Source organism: Scomber japonicus, chromosome 3 (genome assembly GCF_027409825.1).
Source record: "Scomber japonicus isolate fScoJap1 chromosome 3, fScoJap1.pri, whole genome shotgun sequence".
NCBI lineage: Eukaryota > Metazoa > Chordata > Actinopteri > Scombriformes > Scombridae > Scomber > Scomber japonicus.
This window is the reverse complement of record NC_070580.1, coordinates 36,221,293-36,241,292: the sequence shown is the minus strand read 5'-3', so window position 1 is coordinate 36,241,292 and position 20,000 is coordinate 36,221,293. Positions and strand designations below refer to the sequence as shown.

Here is a 20,000-nt window from a genome sequence, read left to right as displayed (position 1 = left end):
GTTGAAATGCTTTTTACACCTTTTTTAGAAATACATTTATGACCTATTTAATGTGTTTAGAAGACTGTCTTTAAAGCTGATCTTTGATTTTTTTTTTTTTAATGAACGCAGGTCAAATTTGTATATTTGCATATATATACAATTTTCTACCAGCTGCACAAAAAAAGAAGCATTTTAGAAGAAGCATTGTGGGTCACATTAGGAAAAATCCAGTTAAAATAAATGTGTATATAATGTTTTTACAGCTCTCAAATGAACTATTGCAAATGTGTATTTATTATAAATAGTCTTGTTTACATTGCTCTAATAATATCCTCATGTTCTCATATCGGTCCTCACAAAGATAGAAATACAGAAAATGCTCTCTCTCTCTCTCTCTCTCTCTCTCTCTCTGTCTCTGTCTCTCTCTCTCTCTCTCTCTCTCTCTCTCTCTCTCTCTCTCAAACACACACACACACACACGCAGAGTTTAGAGTAATGGACTGAATCTGTCCTTCGCTTCAGGCATCGTGTTTGTCACTGTCTCCGTCTAACTTTGTCACGCACATTCATAAGCATCCAACCAAGTATGCACACACCAGGGGCTATATGAATTACTCCCACACACACACATACACACACACACACACACACACACACACACACACACGCGCACACACACGCTATAGAGATTTTCAGTCAGTGATTCAGCCGAACTTTAACAGACTAAACGTTGATGACTGATCAGTATTGATGCTTGATTGATCGTCTTCAGGGCAGCATGACATCTAATTACATTATTTATTCATATATAGCTTTCTTTTTAAAGTATTTACTATTTCTATGTTCTTAAAACTTTATTTATAAACGATTGATTCTGACAGCAGAAAGGACATGTACAGTCTGCTGCTTTACTAGAAATGAATGGACAGAGTGTCTTATTGTTTTCTATGGAGACGTTTCCTTATATTAGATTATTATTCTCAAATATTAAACTAACAATCAGCCTCTAAGATATGTGACACGCTGCAAAAACTTCCCTTCTAGAAATGACACTAAATATTCTTTGAACTAGTGAAATTTTATCATTTCAAGAGAGACAGGAAGGGAGGAAGGAAGGAAGGAAGGGAGGAAGGAAAAGAGGGAATAGGAAGGAAAGGAGGGAGGGAGGAAGGAAGGAGGGAGGGAGGAAGGAAGGATGGAAGGGAGGAAGAAGGAAGTAAAGTAGGGAGGTAAGAAACAAGGAAGGAGGGAGGAATGAAGGAGGGAAGGAAAGGAAAGAAGGAAGGGAGGAATGATGGCAGGAAGGAAGGTAGGAGGGAGGGAGAAAGGATGGAAGGGAGGAAGAAGGAAGTAAAGGAGGGAGGATGGAAGGGAGGGAGGGGAGGAAGGAAAAGAGGAAGGGTAGAAGAAAGGAAGGACAAGGGAAAGAAGGAAGGAAAGAAGGAAGGAAGGGAGGAAGAAGGAAGGAAGGTAGGAGGGAGGGAGAAACAAAGAAGGAGGGAGGAAGAAAGTAAAACTGATTTAATCTTCACTGACATGTGATGAGTTTTAATAATGAGCTCATTAGAAGACTTTGTCCTGTAATACTGATCAACATTATTATTTGTAATGTTAGGAAGGACGGGGGAAAGAAGGAAGGAAGGTAGGAGGGAGGGAGGAAACAAGGAAGGAAGGAGGGAGGAATAAGGAAGGAAAGGAGGGAGGGAGGAAGGAAGGATGGGGGAAAGAAGGAAGGAAGGTAGGAGGGAGGGAGGGAGGGAGGAAACAAGGAAGGAGGGAGGGAGAAAACAAGGAAGGAGGGAGGGAGAAAGGAAGGAAGGAATAAGGAAGGAAAGGAAGGAAGGACGGGGGAAAGAAGGTAGGAGGGAGGGAGGAAACAAGGAAGGAAGGAGGGAGGAATAAGGAAGGAAAGGAGGGAGGGAGGAAGGAAGGATGGGGGAAAGAAGGAAGGAAGGTAGGAGGGAGGGAGAGAGGGAGGAAGAAAACAAGGAAGGAGGGAGGGAGAGAGGAAGGAAGGAAGGAATAAGGAAGGAAAGGAAGGAAGGACGGGGGAAAGAAGGAAGGAAGGTGGGAAGGAGGGAGGAAGGATGGAAGGGAGGAAGAAGGAAGTAAAGGAGGGAGGAAGGAAAGGAGGGGGAGAGAGGGAGGAAGGAGTGACGGGGGAAAGAAGGAAGGAAGGTAGGGAGGAAGGAAAAGAGGAAGGGAGGAAGGGCAGACGGAAGGAACGAAAGAAGATAAGAATGATCTCATTAGAAGACTTTGTCCTGTAATACTGATCAACATGATTATTATTATTTAAATGTTTTTTGTACTTTGTGAGGAAGCCATCAGAGTGTTTCTCTCCTTCTCTGTGAACAAAGATCTGTTTGTTGGAAAATGTTCAAGCGTTGAATATCGATCCAAACTGCTGACTCACAGCGGACTGAAGCTCTTCACTGAATCGTTCTTCTCTTTCTCTTCCAGGATGGTACCGAGGCTTTTCTACCAGGAAGCCAAACGTCAAGGTAACACTGACTCACTGCTTCTTCTTCTCTTCATCTCAACTTCTTTTACCACTCTCAGTGACTTCTTTCTGTCTCTTTTTCTTTTCACACATCTAATTCTTCTTCTCTGTTGTGGAGAGTTGAAGTCATTTATAGTCATCATCTCTGACTGCTTACTGATTACTGATGTGATGGAGACTTGAAGTATGTTTCTGTTTTGCTCCCATTTTCTGTTACAGTACAAACTTAACACATTATTTCTTGTATTTCATACTATAAAAAGTGTAAAATCAACCGTCAAGCTTGATTCTACCAAACATAAAAACTGTGCTGCTTGTAGACGACATAGCTACTGAAGTAGTTAAAGGCTGTTATCTTAAAATAGAAACACGTATCCCTCATTTTGTTATAATACTATAATAATAATCTATGATATGGTACAATAACTCTTTGGTTCAGTTTAGTTGTTCTAAAACCTTCAAACACAAACTGTGATGTTCTGCTTTTATGTCTTTATTGATAATATTACAAAATAAACTTTATTTATACAGGACAACATGACAATAGAAATATAATAGATGAATGAGAAATGATTTAAAAGATGTTCCTGATGAGAAAGTCACATGATCCTTTTTCTCTGTTGTGGAGAGAAGTATGTTTCTGTGTTGCTTCACTTTGCTCCCATACTATAAAAAGTGTAAAATCAACCTCAAAGCCTGATTCTAACAAACATAAAAACTGTGCAAGCAAAAGAAAGAGGTTAAAAAATATATTAATGCTTTTTAAAAATTACTTTTTACCCCAAAGTGCTGCTTGTAGACGACATAGTTACTGAAGTAGTTAAAGGTTGTTATCTTAATATATAAATACGTATCCCTCATATTGTTATAATACTATAATAATATAATTAATGGAAATCTATGACGGTGATGGTACAGTAACTGTTTGGTCCAGTTTTGTTGCTCTAAAACAGGGGTGTCAAACATGCGGCCCGTGGGCCAGAACCGGCCTGACGAGGGCTGCAGTCCGGCCCACTTTCCTTCCTGTGTTCTTTTCCTTCCTTCCATCTTTCCTTCCTTCCTTCGTTCCTTCCTTCGTTCCTTCCTTCCTTCCTTCCTTCCTTCCTTCCATCTGTCCTTCCTTCCTTCCTTCCTTCCTTCCTTCCTTCCTTCCATCTGTCTTTCCTTCCATCTGTCCTTCCTTCCTTCCTTCCTTCCTTCCTTCATTCCTTCCTTCTTTCCTTCCATCTGTCCTTCCTTCCGTCCTTCCTTCCTTCTTTCCTTCCATCTGTCCTTCCTTCCATCTGTCTTTCCTTCCTTCCTTCCTTCCTTCCTTCCATCTGTCTTTCCTCCCTTTCTTCCTTCCATCTGTCCTTCCTTCCATCTGTCTTTCCTTCCTTCCTTCCTTCCTTCCTTCCTTCCTTCCTTCCATCTTTTTAATAATCCGGCCCACATCAGATCAGATTGTTCTGTATGTGGCCCTTGAATGAAAATGAGTTTGACACCTCTGTTCTAAAACCTTCAAACAGACTGTGAAGTTCTGCTTTTATGTCTTTATTAATAATATTACAAAATAAACTTTATTTATACAGGACAACATGACAATAGAAATATAATAGATGAGTGAGAAGTGATTTAAAAGATGTTACTGATGAAGTAGAAAGTCACATGATCCTGTGATGTCCTGTAGCTGTCGGTGTCTGTGTGGACTGTAGCTATGACAACGTAACATGATGAGCAGTTTGTCTCATAGCCATAAAGAAGGAAGAAAGGAAGGAAGGAAGGAAGAAAGAAGAAAAGGAAAGGAGGGAGGGAGGAAGGAAGGAAGGAAGGAGGGAGGTAGGAGGGAGGGAGGAAAGAGGGAAGGAAGGAAAGAGAGAAGGAGGGAGGAAAAAAGGAAGGAAGGGAGGAAAAAAAGAAGGGAGGGAGGGAGGAAAGAAGGAAGGGATGAAAGAAGGATGGAGGAAAGAAGGAAGGAAGGAAGGGAGGAAAGAAAGAAGGGAGGGAGGGAGGAAAGAAGGAAGGGATGAAAGAAGGATGGAGGAAAAAAGGAAGGAAGGAAGGGAGGAAAGGAGGGAGGGAGGAAGGAAGGAAGGAAGGATGGAGGAAAGAAGGACGGAAAGGAGAGAGGGAGGAAAGAAGGAAGGGATGAAAGAAGGATGGAGGAAAAAAGGAAGGAAGGAAGGGAGGAAAGGAGGGAGGGAGGAAGGAAGGAAAGAAGGACGGAAAGGAGGGGGGGAGGAAAGAAGGAAGGACGGAGGAAAGAAGGACGGAAAGGAGAGAGGGAGGAAAGAAGGAAGGGATGAAAGAAGGATGGAGGAAAAAAGGAAGGAAGGAAGGGAGGAAAGGAGGGAGGGAGGAAGGAAGGAAGGAAGGAAGGAAGGAAGGGAGGGAGGAAAGAAGGACGGAAAGGAGGGGGGGAGGAAAGAAGGAAGGGATGAAAGAAGGATGGAGGAAAAAAGGAAGGAAGGAAGGGAGGAAAGAAGGAAGGGAGGAAAGGGAGAGGAAAGAAGGATGGTAGGAGGGAGGGAGGAAAGAGGGAAGGAAGGAAAGAAGGATGGAGGAAAAAAGGAAGGAAGGAAAGAAGGATGGAGGAAAAAAGGAAGGGGGGAAAGGGAGGAAAGAGAGAGGAAAGAAAGAAAGAGAGAGGAAGGAAGGAAGGAAGGAAGGAAAGAAGGAACAGTCAAAACAGATGGGGTCAGTTTGACCCGCGTGGACGACAGGAAGTTTAATGAAAGATGTTTTTTGGGTTCTAGTGAGTTGACTCATGGATCCACTGAGAGACTCTTTATGTCTCTATTATAAAGTTTCACTGCTTTGATCCTGATGAACAATAATTTGAAGTCTTACAGCAGCTAGAGGCACAACTCACTTCCTTCCTTCCTTCCTTCCTTCCTTCCTTCCTTCCTTCCTTCCTTCCTGCTGCTGTATCTGGCTTTCTTTCTATCACACACAAAGCTTCCTTCCTTCCTTCCTTCCTTCCTGTCTTCTTTTCCTTCCTTGTGTCCTTCCTTCCTTCCTTCTGCCCTTCCTTTCTTCCTCCGTTCCTCTTTTCCTTCCTCCCTCCCTCCTACCTTCCTTCCTTCTTTCCCCCGTCCTTCCTTCCTCCCTCCCTCCCTTCCTTCATTCCTCCCTTCCTTCTTTCCTTTCCTTCCTTTCCCTGTCCTTCCTTCCTCCCTCCCTCCCTCCCTCCCTCCTTTACTTCCTTCTTCCTCCCTTCCATCCTTCCTCCCTCCCTCCCTCCTCCCTCCCTTCCTTCTTTCCCCCGTCCTTCCTTCCTCCCTCCCTCCTTTCCTTCCTTATTCCTTCCTTCTTTCCTCCTTTCCTCCTTTCCTTCCTTCTTCCTCCCTTCATTCCTCCCTCCCTCCTTCCTTGTTTCCTCCCTCCCTCCTACCTTCCTTCCTTCTTTCCCCTGTTCCCCGTCTTTCCTTCCCTCCTTCCTTCCTCCCTCCCTCCTTTCCTTCCTTCCTCCCTCCTTCCCTTCCTTCCTCCCTCCTTTACTTCCTTCTTCCTCCCTCCCATCCTTCCTCCCTCCTACCTTCCTTACTTCTTTCCCCGTCCTTCCTTCCTTCCTCCCTCCCTCCTTTCCTTCCTTATTCCTTCCTTCTTTCCTCCCTCTCTCCTTTCCTCCCTCGTACCTTCCTTCCTTCTTTCCCCCGTCCTTCCTTCTCCTTCCTTTCCTTCCTTCTTCCTCCCCTCTCTTCCTTGACTTGACTTAATAAAATGTAAAATAAAGTCTTCCTCCACTCAAACAGAAACATGCAGGTCTCTTCTTATCTCCCTCAGAGAAACTTTAACCCTCAGAACAACTTTTACTGAAGTCTTAAAGAAGCTTCCTGCTGCTTTCAGACGCTTCATATTCAAAGCTTCCACTCGGCTTTTAAGCTTCCACCCAGAGTTCAGTCAGTGTACAGAATAATAATCTCTCTGGGAAATGAAGCCGAGGCCTTTAAGAGGGTTATAAATTTTAATGTCCACAGGTTGTAGATGATTATCATATATATATACACAGCAGAGTCTCTGTGTCCTGTAGGAGAGATTGACAGTTCATCTGGACAACTGGCTTCATAAGCAGAGAATGGAAAACTGATAAGATGTAAATTTCATGCAACTCATCATAAGAAATGGTCTCTTTATTCACTGAAACTGAGTCTGATGAAGTTTGATAAGAGCTGATAAGCATTTACACACATTTCCTTATTCACACTGAACATTTTGAGCTTATCAGTAAAAAAAAAACTAACTAAAACTAATCAGATTATTCACAAGAAGGACCACCGATAATAATAATAATAATAATTAGATGATTGATGAATGCAGTGTTAAAAAATAATGTCTGACACATGAAAATGAGTTTAACTGAGGTTTCTTCCTGTTAAAAGGTTTTCCCTTGCTGCTGTCGCCAGTAGCTGCTCATGGAGGAAAGTTTGGTCTCTTTAAATTAACCCTTTATAGGACACTCATTGAAAGGAAGGGAGGAAGGAAGGAAGGAAGGAGGGAGGGAAGGAGGGAGGGAAGGAAGGAGGGAAGGAAGGGAAGGAAGGAGGGAGGAAGGAAAGGAAGGAAGGTAGGGGGGAGGAAAGAAAGAGAGAAGGAGGGAGGGAGGAAGGGAAGAAAGAATGAAGGAAGGAAGGAAGAAGAAAGGGGGATAGAGGAAGGAAAGAAGGAAGGGAGGAGAGAAGGAGGGAGGGAGGAAGGACAGATGGAAGGAAGGAAAGAAGGAAGGGAGGAGAGAAGGAGGGAGGGAGGAAGGACAGATGGAAGGACGGAGGAAATAAGGAACGATGGAGGGAGAAAGGAAAAGAGGAAGGGAAGAAAGAAGGCAGGGAGGAAGGAAAGGAAAGAAGGAAGGAAGGAAAGATATTTTGGGATATTTACAGAAGTTGCCAAATATAATTATTTGCCCAATAAAGGGTTAAATTAAAGAGTACCGTCTAGACCTGTCAGGGGTGTGAGAGGATGAGATGAGTTTGGTCGTGATTTGGAGCTGTACTGTATAAATAAAGATTGATTGGTTAGTTTATCAAAGACTGAGGTGAACACTCTAAAAATCACTTCAGTTAGTTTATATTTATTTACTCATCTAATGTACATATTTCAACAGGTTAATGTCTAGTGTCTGATTAGGGATCATCCCTATGTTCCCCGCTTTGTATGTGACCGGGGAACATAGGGATAATCCCGTCTACAGTTAGCTGAGTTAGTCACCGAGTTAGCCGCTGAGTTAGTTGCCGAGTTAGCCGCCGAGCTAGCCGCCGAGTTAGCCGCTGAGCTAGCCGTCGAATTAGCCACCAAGCTAGCAACCGAGTTAGCCGCGATCGGGAAACATAGGACCCGGGGAACATAGGTACGCTCCCTCTGATTAGCTAGTTAGCAAGATAGCATTAGCATTAGCATTATTGTTCATTACAGATGAAACCAAATATGCTGAGATAGAGACTGTTGAGAGTGAGAAGTGCTGCATGGTAAATGGTAAATGGACTGTACTTATATAGCGTCTTTCTAGTCTTTCCGACCACTCAAAGCTCTTTACATGACATCATTCACCCGTTCACACACATTCACACACATTCACACACTGATGGCAGGAGCTACCACGCACCAACCTGCTCATCAGGAGGAATTTAACCTTTCATTCTCATTCATACGTTTGCATGTTGCCTTACCTCTCAGTGTGAACGCACTTATGACCTCAGAATAATAAGAAGAGGGTTAGAGGAACAGAAGAAGAGATGTGACTCACAGCAGTGGACTGGTTTAATACAGAGCTCAGTATTTTATAGCTGCAGGAGTTTAACGTATAAATATAATAATTCTGCTGATTCTGCAGTATTCAGTAGCTGCTGCTCTTCCTCTGTCATCTCCATCATCATCATCATCATCGTCATCTCTCCCCATCTATCATCCACCTCTTACTCCACGTCTCCTGTTTTAAAGTAAACACAGGGTTAACTGCTGAACTGAAAGTCATCAGATTGGCTACGTTTAGGTCACTAATGGAGCTTTTCCTCTCTACAGTTCTAGCTCAACATTTTCCATTACTATAGTTCCTCCTCAACGTGGGCAGGGTCCTCCCTTTCTTCCTCCCTTCCTCTTTTCCTTCCACCCTCCCTCCTTCCTTGTTACCTCCCTCCCTCCTACCTTCTGTCCTTCTTTCCCCCGTCCTACCTTCCTTCCTTCTTTCCTTTCATTCCTCCCTTCCTTCTTTCCTTTCCTTCCTCCCTTCCTTCCTTCTTTCCCCCTGTCCTTCCTTCCTCCCTTCCTTCTTTACTTCCTTTTTCCTCCCTTCCATCCCTCCTCCCTCCCTCCTTTACTTCCTTCTTCCTCCCTTCCATCCTTCCTCCATCCCGCCTACCTTCCTTCCTCCTTTACTTCCTTCTTCCTCCTTTCCTTCCTTCTTTCCCTCCTTCCTTCCTTCTTTCCTTCCTTCTTTCCTTCCTCCCTCCATCCTTTACTTTCTTCTTCCCTCCCTCCCTCCCTCCTCCCTTCCTTCCTTCTTTCCCCCTGTCCTTCCTTCCTCCCCTTCCTTCTTTACTTCCTTTTTCCTCCCTTCCATCCCTCTTCCCTCCCTCCTTTACTTCCTTCTTCCTCCCTTCCATCCTTCCTCCCTCCCTCCTACCTTCCTTCCTTCTTTCCCCCGTCCTTCCTTCCTCCCTCCTTCCTTGTTTCCTCCCTCCCTCCTACCTTCCTTCCTTCTTTCCCCCATCCTCCCTCCCTCCCTCCCTCCCTCCTACCTTCCTTCCTCCTTTACTTCCTTCTTCCTCCTTTCCTTCCTTCTTCCTCCCTTTCTTCCTTGCCTTGAGGACAACAGCTGTCTGTTAACATGTAATCAAAGAGTAAATTAGAGGCAGATATTTTATGACTTTATAAATCATATCGAGGTCTTGACCTGAATGGGAAGTAGAGTCATGCTCTGGATCAGCAGCTAACAGGCTTCTGGGTTCACAGTCTTATTTTAAAAAGAGAAAGAACAGAACAGAGCCTCTCTTGTGTTTTGTCCTCCTCTGTTCTTCATTCAGCTGCCTCCTTTTTTATTCCATCCTGCTCTGTGGGTCCATAAGAGGCTTTATGTTCACAGTGTTTCCTCTCACCGCTGCTCTGGGTCTCTGTGGACGGGAGAGGCTTTAACATGGTGGAGGGGGGGGGGGGGGTTCATCTTAAAAATAGACAGAAGGTATAAATACAACTGTAACTCTGATGGTTTGGATTGAAGATGGTTTTAAATGTTTCAGCTGTGAATTATCAGTGTAAGAAAAATGTGTTGTGTTACCATGACAACATAGACAACATTTTCTTAACCATAACTATTAAGGTATTTATACGGGCAGTGGAAAGGAGGAAGAAGGAAGGAAAGGAGAGAGGGAGGGAGAAAGGAAGGAAGGAAGGAAGGAAGGAAGGAAGGAAGGAAGGAAAGAAGGAAGGGAGGAATGAAGGAAAGGAGGGAGGGAGGAAGGAAGGAAGGATGGGGGAAAGAAGGAAGGAAGGTAGGAGGGAGGGAGGGAACAAGGAAGGAGGGAGGGAGGGAGGAAACAAGGAAGGAGGGAGGGAAGGAAGAAGGAAGGAAAGGAGGGAGGAAGGAAGGATGGGGGAAAGAAAGAAGGAAGGTAGGAGGGAAGGAGGGAGGAAGGATGGAAGGGAGGAAGAAGGAAGTGAAGGAGGGAGGAAGAAAGGAAGGAAGGAAGGAAAGGAAAGAAAGGAAAGAAGGAAGGGATGAATGAAGGAAAGGAAGGAGGGAGGGAGGGAGGAAGTAAAGGAGGGGGGGAGGAAGGAAGGACGGGGGAAAGAAGGGAGGAAGGATGGAAGGGAGGAAGAAGGAAGTAAAGGAGGGAGGAAGAAATGAGGGAAGGAAGGAAAGAAAGGAAAGAAGGAAGGGATGAATGAAGGAAAGGAGGGAGGGAGGGAGGAAGTAAAGGAGGGAGGGAGGAAAGAAGGGAAGGAGGGAGGGAGGAAGGAAGGAAGGGAAAGAAGGAAGGGAGGAATGAAGGAAAGGAGGGTGGGAGGAAGGAAGGACAGGGGAAAGAAGGAAGGAAGGTAGGAGGGACGGAGGAAACGAGGGAGGAAGGAAAAGAGGAAGGAAGGGAGGAAGAAGGAAGGAAAGGAGGAAGGAAGGAACAGTAAAAACAGACGGGGTCAATTTGACCCGGGAGGACGACAGGAAGGTTAACATGATATATAAAAACCAGTCTAAAGTCTAAAGTGTCTATAATATTTAAAAGCCTGATTCACACACACACACACACACACACACACACACACACACACACACACACACACACACACACACACACACACACACACACACACACACAATGAATACCTTAAATATAACTGTATAATATTGCAGCTATGGTACCAGGAACAGTACTCTGGTAGCATCTTATTTGGTTCACTTTAAATAGAAATGAGTTAAAAAAGAAAGAAAACCAACGAGCTTGAAAGAGTAAATGTGATCCTGTCTCCTGTCGGGTTCCTCGGAGGATGAACCTCCAGAGAGGAAACCTGGACTAGTGGACGAGCAGAGCAGCTTGGTCGTAGGCGGCTCGCTGTCATTCATCTCTGCAGGTTACAGTGAGGCCAATGGGATGCAGTACTGTGAGGATAATAAGCAAGGAGACATGGAGGTTCAGGTTTCCTCATGCTAATCAAACATCGGGGAGATCCTGAGAACGCTGCAGGAGAGGAACAGAATAAAACCAACCTGCAGTATGAAGGAAGGAAGGAAAGGAGGGAGGGAGGGAGGGAGAGAGGAAGAAGGAAGGAGGAGCACTGAGACTAAACGATGTTAACATTCAAACCCTGATCTTTGAAATCTCTTCTCACATGATTGTAGATCTCTAACCCAAACCTGTTAAAAGACTTGGAAGGAAGGAAGGGAGGAAGAAGGAAGGAAAGGAGGGAGGTATAAGGATGGAAGGAAAGGAGGAAGGAAGGAATGAAGGAATGAAGGAAGGAAGGAAAGGAGGGAGGTATAAGGATGGAAGGAAAGGAGGAAGGAAGGAATGAATGAAGGAAGGAAGGAAGGAAGGAAAGAAAGGAGGGAGGAAGAAGGATGGAAGGGAAGGAAAGGAGGGAGGAATAAGGAAGGAAAGGAGGGAGGAATAAGGATGGAAGGAAAGGAGGGATGGAGGAAGGAAGGAAGGAAGGAAGGAAGGGAGGGAGGAAGAAGGATGTAAAGGAAGGAAGGGAGGAAAGGAAAGAAGTAAGGTAGGAGGGAGGGAGGGAGGGAGGGAGGGAGAGAGGAAGAAGGAAGGAGGAGCACTGAGACTAAACTATGTTAACATTCAAACCCTGATCTTTTAAATCTCTTCTCACATGATTGTTGTTCACCTTTAAACTGATGTAAAAAAGGAGATTTAACAGCACAGTTCAGGAACATTATTGTGTGGAGGAAGAAGGAAGGAAAGGAGGGAGGAAGGGAAGAAGTAAGGAAGGAAAGGAGGGAGGATGGAAGGAAGGAAGGAAGGAAGGACAGATGGAAGGAAGGAAGGAAGGAAAGATTGAAGATTATCTTTCCTTCCTGCCTGCCTTCCTTCCTTCCATTTGTCCTTCCTATCTTTCCTTCCTTCCTTCCTACCTTCCATTTGTCCTTCCTTCCATTTGTCCTTCCTTCCTTCCTTCCTTCCTTCCTCACTCCTTGACTCCTTCCTCCCTCCCTTCGTTCCTTCATTCCTTCCTTCTTTTTAATAATCCAGCCCACATGAGATCAGATTGGGCTTTATGTTTGACACCCAGGGTTTAGATTATCAGTGGAATCAGTTTAACTATATATCATAAATCACACAGTTTGCATCCACAGTGTTAAATAAGTTTAGTATTTCTAGTGATGTCAGTATTTCTAGTGATGTCAGTGTTTCTAGTGATGTCAGTATTTCTAGTGATGTCAGTATTTCTAGTGATGTCAGTATTTCTAGTGATGTCAGTATTTCTAGTGATGTCAGTATTTCTAGTGATGTCAGTATTTCTAGTGATGTCAGTATTTCTAGTGATGTCAGTATTTCTAGTGATGTCAGTATTTCTAGTGATGTCAGTGTTTCTAGTGATGTCAGTATTTCTAGTGATGTCAGTGTTTCTAGTGATGTCAGTATTTCTAGTGATGTCAGTATTTCTAGTGATGTCAGTATTTCTAGTGATGTCAGTGTTTCTAGTGATGTCAGTATTTCTAGTGATGTCAGTATTTCTAGCAGCTACAGTAAATCAGATATCACCAGAACAAGCTGAGAGTATAAAGATGGATGGATCCAGATGTGTGTGCAAACAACCGACATGTAATTATGCTTACTTGCATGCTACAGTATGCATTCATGTCTTTGCATGCCTGTTGGTGTGTGTGTGTGTGTGTGTATGTGTGTGTGTGTGTGTGTGTGTGTGTGTGTCTGAATCTGAATGTGTGTGTGTGTCTAAATCTGAGTGTGTGTGTGTGTGTCTGAATCTGAATGTGTGTGTGTGTGTGTGTGTGTGTGTGTGAGTGTGTGTGTGTGTGTGTGTGTGTCTGAATCTGAATGTGTGTGTGTGTGTGTGTGTGTGTGTGTGTGTGTGTGTGTGTGTGTGTCTGTCTGAATCTGAATGTGTGTGTGTGTCTAAATCTGAGTGTGTGTGTGTGTGTCTGAATCTGAATGTGTGTGTGTGTGTGTGTGTGTGTGTGTGTGTCTGAATCTGAATGTGTGTGTGTGTGTGTGTGTGTGTGTGTGTGTGTGTGTGTCTGAATCTGAATGTGTGTGTGTGTGTGTGTGTGTGTGTGTGTGTCTGAATCTGAATGTGTGTGTGTGTGTGTGTGTGTGTGTGTCTGAATCTGAATATGTGTGTGTGTGTGTGTGTGTGTGTCTGAATCTGACTGTGTGTGTGTGTCTAAATCTGAGTGTGTGTGTGTGTGTGTGTGTGTGTGTGTGTGTGTGTGTCTGTGTGTCTGTGTGTGTGTCTGAATCGGAATGTGTGTGTGTGTGTGTGTGTGTGTCTGAATCTGAATGTGTGTGTGTGTCTGTGTGTGTGTGTGTGTGTCTGAATCTGAATGTGTGTGTGTGTGTGTGTGTGTGTGTGTGTGTGTGTGTGTGTGTGTGTGTGTGTGTGTGTGTCTGTGTGTGTGTCTGAATCGGAATGTGTGTGTGTGTGTGTGTGTGTGTGTGTGTGTGTGTGTCTGAATCTGAATGTGTGTGTGTGTGTGTGTGTGTCTGTGTGTGTGTGTGTGTGTGTGTCTGAATCTGAATGTGTGTGTGTGTGTGTGAGTGTGTGTGTGTGTGTGTGTGTGTGTGTCTGAATCTGAATGTGTGTGTGTCTGAATCTGAATGTATGTGTGTGTGTGTGTGTGTGTGTGTGTGTGTGTGTGTGTGTGTGTGTGTGAGCTGTCTCTTCTCCTGCTTCTCTCCCAGCAGCGAAGGCATCAGCCCAATCCTGTTAGTTCCACCCTAATCACCTGGTTTCTCTACAATAGGCTCGCTGGTTGAGACGAATCGCTATGTCTCCCTCAGGAAATGCCTTCCTGCTCCCGCTCGCCTCTAAATCCAGCAGCACTGTGGACAACTTTCACACTCTGCGGTTTGACGGCGTTCACATTTTCCCCCGACCGCTAAAGTCACAGAGAGGGCAGCTCAGTGACAGCAGCGTTTCTTACAGCTCACATCACTGAGCGCTGAACAGCTGCTGCACTTTATATATGAGAGATCTGAATCGTGTCTTTATAAAACCGCCTTTAACTACAGCTTCATATCATGTGATGCTAATTTATCTCACGTCACAGCAGAGTCTGTTAGTGTTTCAGCAGATAGTGGATTCATGATGAATACTGGATGTCTTAAATCTTCCTCTAGAGCAGAGGTGTCAAACTCATCTTCATTCAAGGGCCACATACAGGAAGGAAGGAAGGAAGGAAGGAAGGAAGGTCGGACAGATGGAAGGAAGGAACTAAGGGAGGAAGTGAGGACACATGGAAGGAAGGAAGAGAGGAAGAGAAGACAAGAAGAAAAGATTGAAGGAAGGAAGGAAAGAAGGAAGGACAGATGGAAGGATGGAAGGAAGAGGAGAGAAGAAGAACAGATGGAAGGAAGAGGAGAGAAGACAGTAAGGAAACATGGAAGGAAGGAAGGAAGGGAAGATGGAAGGAAGGAAGGAAAGATTGAAGGACAGATAGAAGGACAGATGGAAGGAAGGAAAGAAGAAAGAAAGGGGAGAGAAAACGGTAAGGAAAGATGAGAGGAAGGAAGGAAAGACAGATGGGAATGAAAAGAAGACAGGAAGGAAAGTGGGCCTGGATTGGACTCCTCTGCGGTTCAGTTCTGACCCACGGGCCGCATGTTTGACACCCCTGCTCTAACATCTCAATGAGGTTCAATTTTAATTCATCCAAACCCAAAAAACCTGCGAAACTAAACTAGAAACATCACACGCAGATCTACTTTATGTTTAACAATCATCATCTCTCTGGTCAGACTCTACCAGCATGTAGAGAGGAACCAGGCTTCATGTTCTCCACGGATCATTCATGTCTAAATAATTCTGTTGTCATGTTGGAGTAACTCGGGTTAGAGTAACTCGTCTTTAGAAACAAAGATCCACTGACATTTGTAATCTGTAAAGTTCAACAAACACACACACACACACACACACACACACACACACACACACACACACACACACACACACACAAAGATCCTCCTCCATGTTCGGTATCCCTCCGCCGCGCTGCGACCTTTACAGCTAACGCACGAGTCTGTCTTTACAATAACGTCTGTCCACATAGACCCTGAAGACAGTGTGTGTGTGTGTGTGTGTGTGTGTGTGTGTGTGTGTGTGTGTGTGTGTGTGAGAGAGAGAGAGAGAGAGAGAGAGAGAGAGAGAGAGAGAGAGAGAGGAGAGAGAGAGAGAGAGAGAGAGAGAGAGAGAGAGAGAGAGAGAGAGAGAGAGAGAGAGAGAGAGAGAGAGAGAGAGAGAGAGAGTTTTGAAATTAAGGGGGGAAGGAAGGGAGAAAGGAAGGAAGAGAAGACAGGATGAAAGGGAGGAAGGTAGGACAAACGGAAGGAAGGAAGGAAGGACAAATAGATGGAAGAGAAGACAGGAAGGAAAGATGGAAGGTAGAAAGGGAGGAAGGGAGAGAAGACAGGAAGGAAAGGGAGGGAGGAAGGAAGGAAGGACAAATAAAAGGAAGAGAAGACAGGAAGGAAGGTAGAAAGGGAGGAAGGAAAAGAAAACAGGAAGGAAAGGGAGGAAGGAAGAGAAGGAAGGAAGGAAGGAAGGAAGGAAGGAAAAACAGAAGGAAGGAAGGAAGGAAGGACGGACAAATAGATGGAAGAGAAGACAGGAAGGGAGGAAGGAAGGAAGGAAGGAAGGAAGGAAGGAAGGAAGGACAAATAGATGGAAGAGAAGACAGGAAGGAAAGGGAGGAAGGAAGGAAGGACAAACAGAAGGAAGGAAGGAAGGAAGGACGGACAAATAGATGGAAGAGAAGACAGGAAGGGAGGGAGGAAGGATGGAAGGAAGGATGGAAGGAAGGAAGGACAAATAAAAGGAAGAGAAGACAGGAAGGGTGTGTGTGTGTGTGTGTGTGTGTGTGTGTGTGTGTGTGTGCGTGCGTGCGTGCGTGCGTGCGTGCGTGCGTGCGTGCGTGCGTGCGTGCGTGCGTGTGTGTGTGTTTAGCATGTGTGTGTCACCTATGCACCTCTCACAGCAGGGCAGTGAAGGGCGTTAGTTGTGTGTGTGTGTGTGTGTGTGTGTGTGTGTGTGTGTGTGTGTGTGTGTGTGTGTGTGTGTGTGTGTGTGTGTGTGTGTGTGTGTGTGTGTGTGTGTGTGTGTGTGTGTGTGTGTGCGTGCGTGCGTGCGTGCGTGCGTGTGTGTGTGTGTGTATTTCAGCAGGCTTTGACGAGTTAATCAGGGAAAATGTGTGAAAATCATTATAATCGACCTATTTTTAGATTAGACAGGAACATTAAAATCATTTGCAGTGTCTTTCTATGTGTGTGTGTGTGTGTGTGTGTTTAGCATGTGTGTGTGTGTGTGTGTGTGTGTTTAGCATGTGTGTGTGTGTGTGTGTGTGTGTGTTTGGCGTGTGTGTTTAGCATGTGTGTGTCACCTATGCACCTCTCACAGCAGGGCAGTGAAGGGCGTTAGTTTGTGTGTGTGTGAGGTGACTGTTGATCTACGCTGCCAAACTGAGTGAGTGTCTGCCATCTGCCCTGGGCCAGGTGTAAACACACACACACACACACACACACACACACACACACATACACACAACCACACACACACACACACACACACAGAGACACACACACACACACACACACCACACAGCCTTTCTTTCCCACTGACATTCTGCCTAAATGCCATCCGTGTGTGCGTCTGTGCATATGTGTGCTCGGCTCTCCGTTCAGCCGCAGCCACTTCCTGTCCAGTCACCTTCCAGCAGAGCGTTGACCAATCAGGTGTCGGCGCGCTGGGCAGAGAACACACACGCGATCAGTGGGACCTTTGGGATCAGGCCTGCTGCGCATTAGTCACGGTCATCAGTCCATTTAAACATGGATCAGCACAGTTTGGCTCTCTGCTCTCACATTCTGCTCCCTTCTGCAAAACACTGCACAAATCTGACATCATTTCATTTCACTCACTAAATAATTAAGATTCATGTCCAAATCAGGGTTTTTAGTCTTAATGTGTTGCAGTTAGACATCGAGAATGACCTTAAATGTTTAGATTGCATAATTCATTTTTTTTTTTTAAAGCTTTGAAGCAGAACGGGTGATTATCAAAGCAAAAAATCATTAATCATCTAAATGCTGGTCCAGTAATGTGAATAAACTTCAGAGTTTTTTCCGAGAGCTCGCCGGGTTCCTCAGCGTGTAGCGGCAGACATTAGAGAGGGACCCCCGTCTGTCTGTCTGCGTGTCAGATATAAATATATAAACACTCTAAATAAAAAAAAGTATGCAAATATGGGTTTAAATTTTTTAAGATGTTTGGGTTCAACTTTCAAGACGGGCATTAAAATTTCAGTCAGTTTTCCAAAAAAAAGAAAAAAGAAAAAGAAATCAGCAGGCAACTCACTCTCACACACACACACACACACACACACACATACACACACACACACACTCACACTCTCACGCACACACACACACACACACACACACAGAGAGAGAGAACAGGTTTTACACTTGTTTGTTGTTAAGATAACTAGATGTTTATAAATTAAACATGATCTCTTGTGTGCTATAAAAAACTCTTCATCAGTACAAAGAGCATCAGTGGTCAAAAAGTAAAGACTGAAGAAGTTAGGTGTACCATAAGCTTAAGAAAGGTGTGATTGTGTCATAGACAGGTGCATGCTGGGAAAAATAAACACACGGATTATACTTATATGGGCATGAGGCGGAGCCATGGGCGGAGCGGGGAGGTTGCTATGGTTGCTAGGGCTGGATCTGGAGGACATTGGCCAATCAACCTGTCAATCAGGACGTAGCCACGCCCTAATGCATACCCTGCTTTATCGTCACATATAAAATCAGGGAGGCCAAAATGTCCCAAATGAACATCATACTGCATTGAAGAAGGCTTTAAACTAGCGATTGAGACCATAAACACATTTTGAAAACGTTTACTGAGGTTAGAAATCAAGTGAGAAGTTGGTGAATTCTCCATTGACTTGTATAGAGACGGTCGCCCCCTGGTGGCCTTTTGATAGAATGCAGTTCTAAGTTACTTCCTGGTTGGCCTCATTTCAGAGGACAGGAACTCCCCGCCAGGTCTCATCAGAAAAAAAGAAGTTAACTCTGGCTCTGTAAGTAGCTCGGCTGGGTTTTTATTGTCATAGAGATTTTATGTCAGGCTCAACTGTAACCAAACAGTACTGAACACCAGCGGGAGAGATGCAGGTACAGAACTGATGTTTCTTTATTGTTATATAGAGCATGTTCTTCTTTTGGACAACGTTGTCAGTTCACATCACTATGAAATACGACTGGATGCGAACAGTCATCCAAAAATATCAGCCATGAGCACTTTAGCTGGAATACCTGCAGCCTTATAAAGAGTTAGAGCTGGGGCGTCAAACATGCGGCCCGTGGGCCAGAACCGGCCCGCCGAGGGGCCCAATCTGGCCCACCCTTCCTTTCTTCCTTCTTTTCATTCCTTCTGTCCTTCCTCCCTTTCTTCCCTCCCTCCTTCCTTCCATATTTCCTTCCTCCCTTTCTTTCCTTCCTTCGTTCCTTTTACCCTTCCTTCCATCTGTCCTTCCTTTCTTTCTCATTTCCGTCTGTACTTCCTTTCTTTCTTCCATCCTTCATTCTGTCCGTCCATATCTTCCCTCCCTCCTTCCGTGCATCTTTCTTTCCTGTCTCTTTTTCGTTCCTTCCTTCCTGTTTTTCTTCCCTCCTTCCTTCCTTCCTTCCTTCCTTCCTTCTGTCCTTCCATCTGTCCTTCCTCCCTTTCTTTCTTTCCTGTCTTCTTTTCGTTCCTTTAATCCTTCCTTGCATCTTTCCTTACTTTCTTTCTCATGTCCTTCTGTCCTTCCTCCCTTTTTTCCATCCATCTTTCTGTCCGTTCATCACATCTTTCTTCCCTCCCTCCTTCCTTCCATATTTCCTTCCTCCCTTTCTTTCCTTCCTTCGTTCCTTTTACCCTTCCTTCCATCTGTCCTTCCTTTCTTTCTCATTTCCATCTGTACTTCCTTTCTTTCTTCCATCCTTCATTCTGTCCGTCCATATCTTCCCTCCCTCCTTCCGTGCATCTTTCTTTCCTGTCTCTTTTTCGTTCCTTCCTTCCTGTTTTTCGTCCCTCCTTCCTTCCTTCCTTCCTTCCTTCCTTCCTTCTGTCCTTCGTCCCTTTCTTCCCTCCCTCCTTCCTTCCATCTGTCCTTCCTCCCTTTCTTTCCTTCCTTCGTTCCTTCGTTCCTTTTACCTTTCCTTCCATCTGTCCTTCCTTTCTTTCTCATTTCCATCTGTGCTTCCTTTCTTTCTTCCATCCTTCATTCTGTCCGTCCATATCTTCCCTCCCTCCTTCCGTGCATCTTTCTTTCCTGTCTCTTTTTCGTCCCTCCTTCCTTCCTTCCTTCTGTCCTTCCATCTGTCCTTCCTCCCTTTCTTCCCTCCCTCCTTCCTTCCATCTGTCCTTCCTCCCTGTCTTCTTTTCGTTCCTTTAATCCTTCCTTCCATCTTTCCTTACTTTCTTTCTCATGTCCTTCTGTCCTTCCTCCCTTTTTTCCATCCATCTTTCTGTCCGTTCATCACATCTTTCTTCCCTCCCTCCCTCCTTCCTTCCATCTTTCTTTCCTGTCTCCTTTTCGTTCCTTTTTTTCTTCCCTCCTTCCGTCCATCTTTTTAATGATCCGGCCTACATGAGATCAAATTGGGCTGTATGTGGCCCTTGAATGAAAATGACTTTGACACCTCTGAGTTAGAGAGAGACAGGAAGTTAAAAGAGAGGAGAACAGAATATGAATATGTGTATTATGGCTCTCATTGCCTTTATGAAGCTAATAGCACAATGTCATCGTAGTAGAAACGTCTCCAGCTCCAGACTATTAGGAAAGACGCTCATTGTTGAAGAATCAAAC

The 20,000-nt window shown here is 44.7% G+C and overlaps 1 protein-coding gene across 1 annotated transcript in view; it reads left to right on the top strand.

Annotated features, from left to right (window-relative positions):
• LOC128355403 (dedicator of cytokinesis protein 3-like) overlaps positions 1-20,000 on the top strand; it is a 268,462-nt gene that overhangs the window by 12,605 nt on the left and 235,857 nt on the right. The window contains exon 3 of the mRNA XM_053315642.1: positions 2,446-2,486. Within this exon, the coding sequence (XP_053171617.1) occupies positions 2,446-2,486 (41 nt within the window). The remainder of the gene's footprint in view (positions 1-2,445; positions 2,487-20,000) is intronic.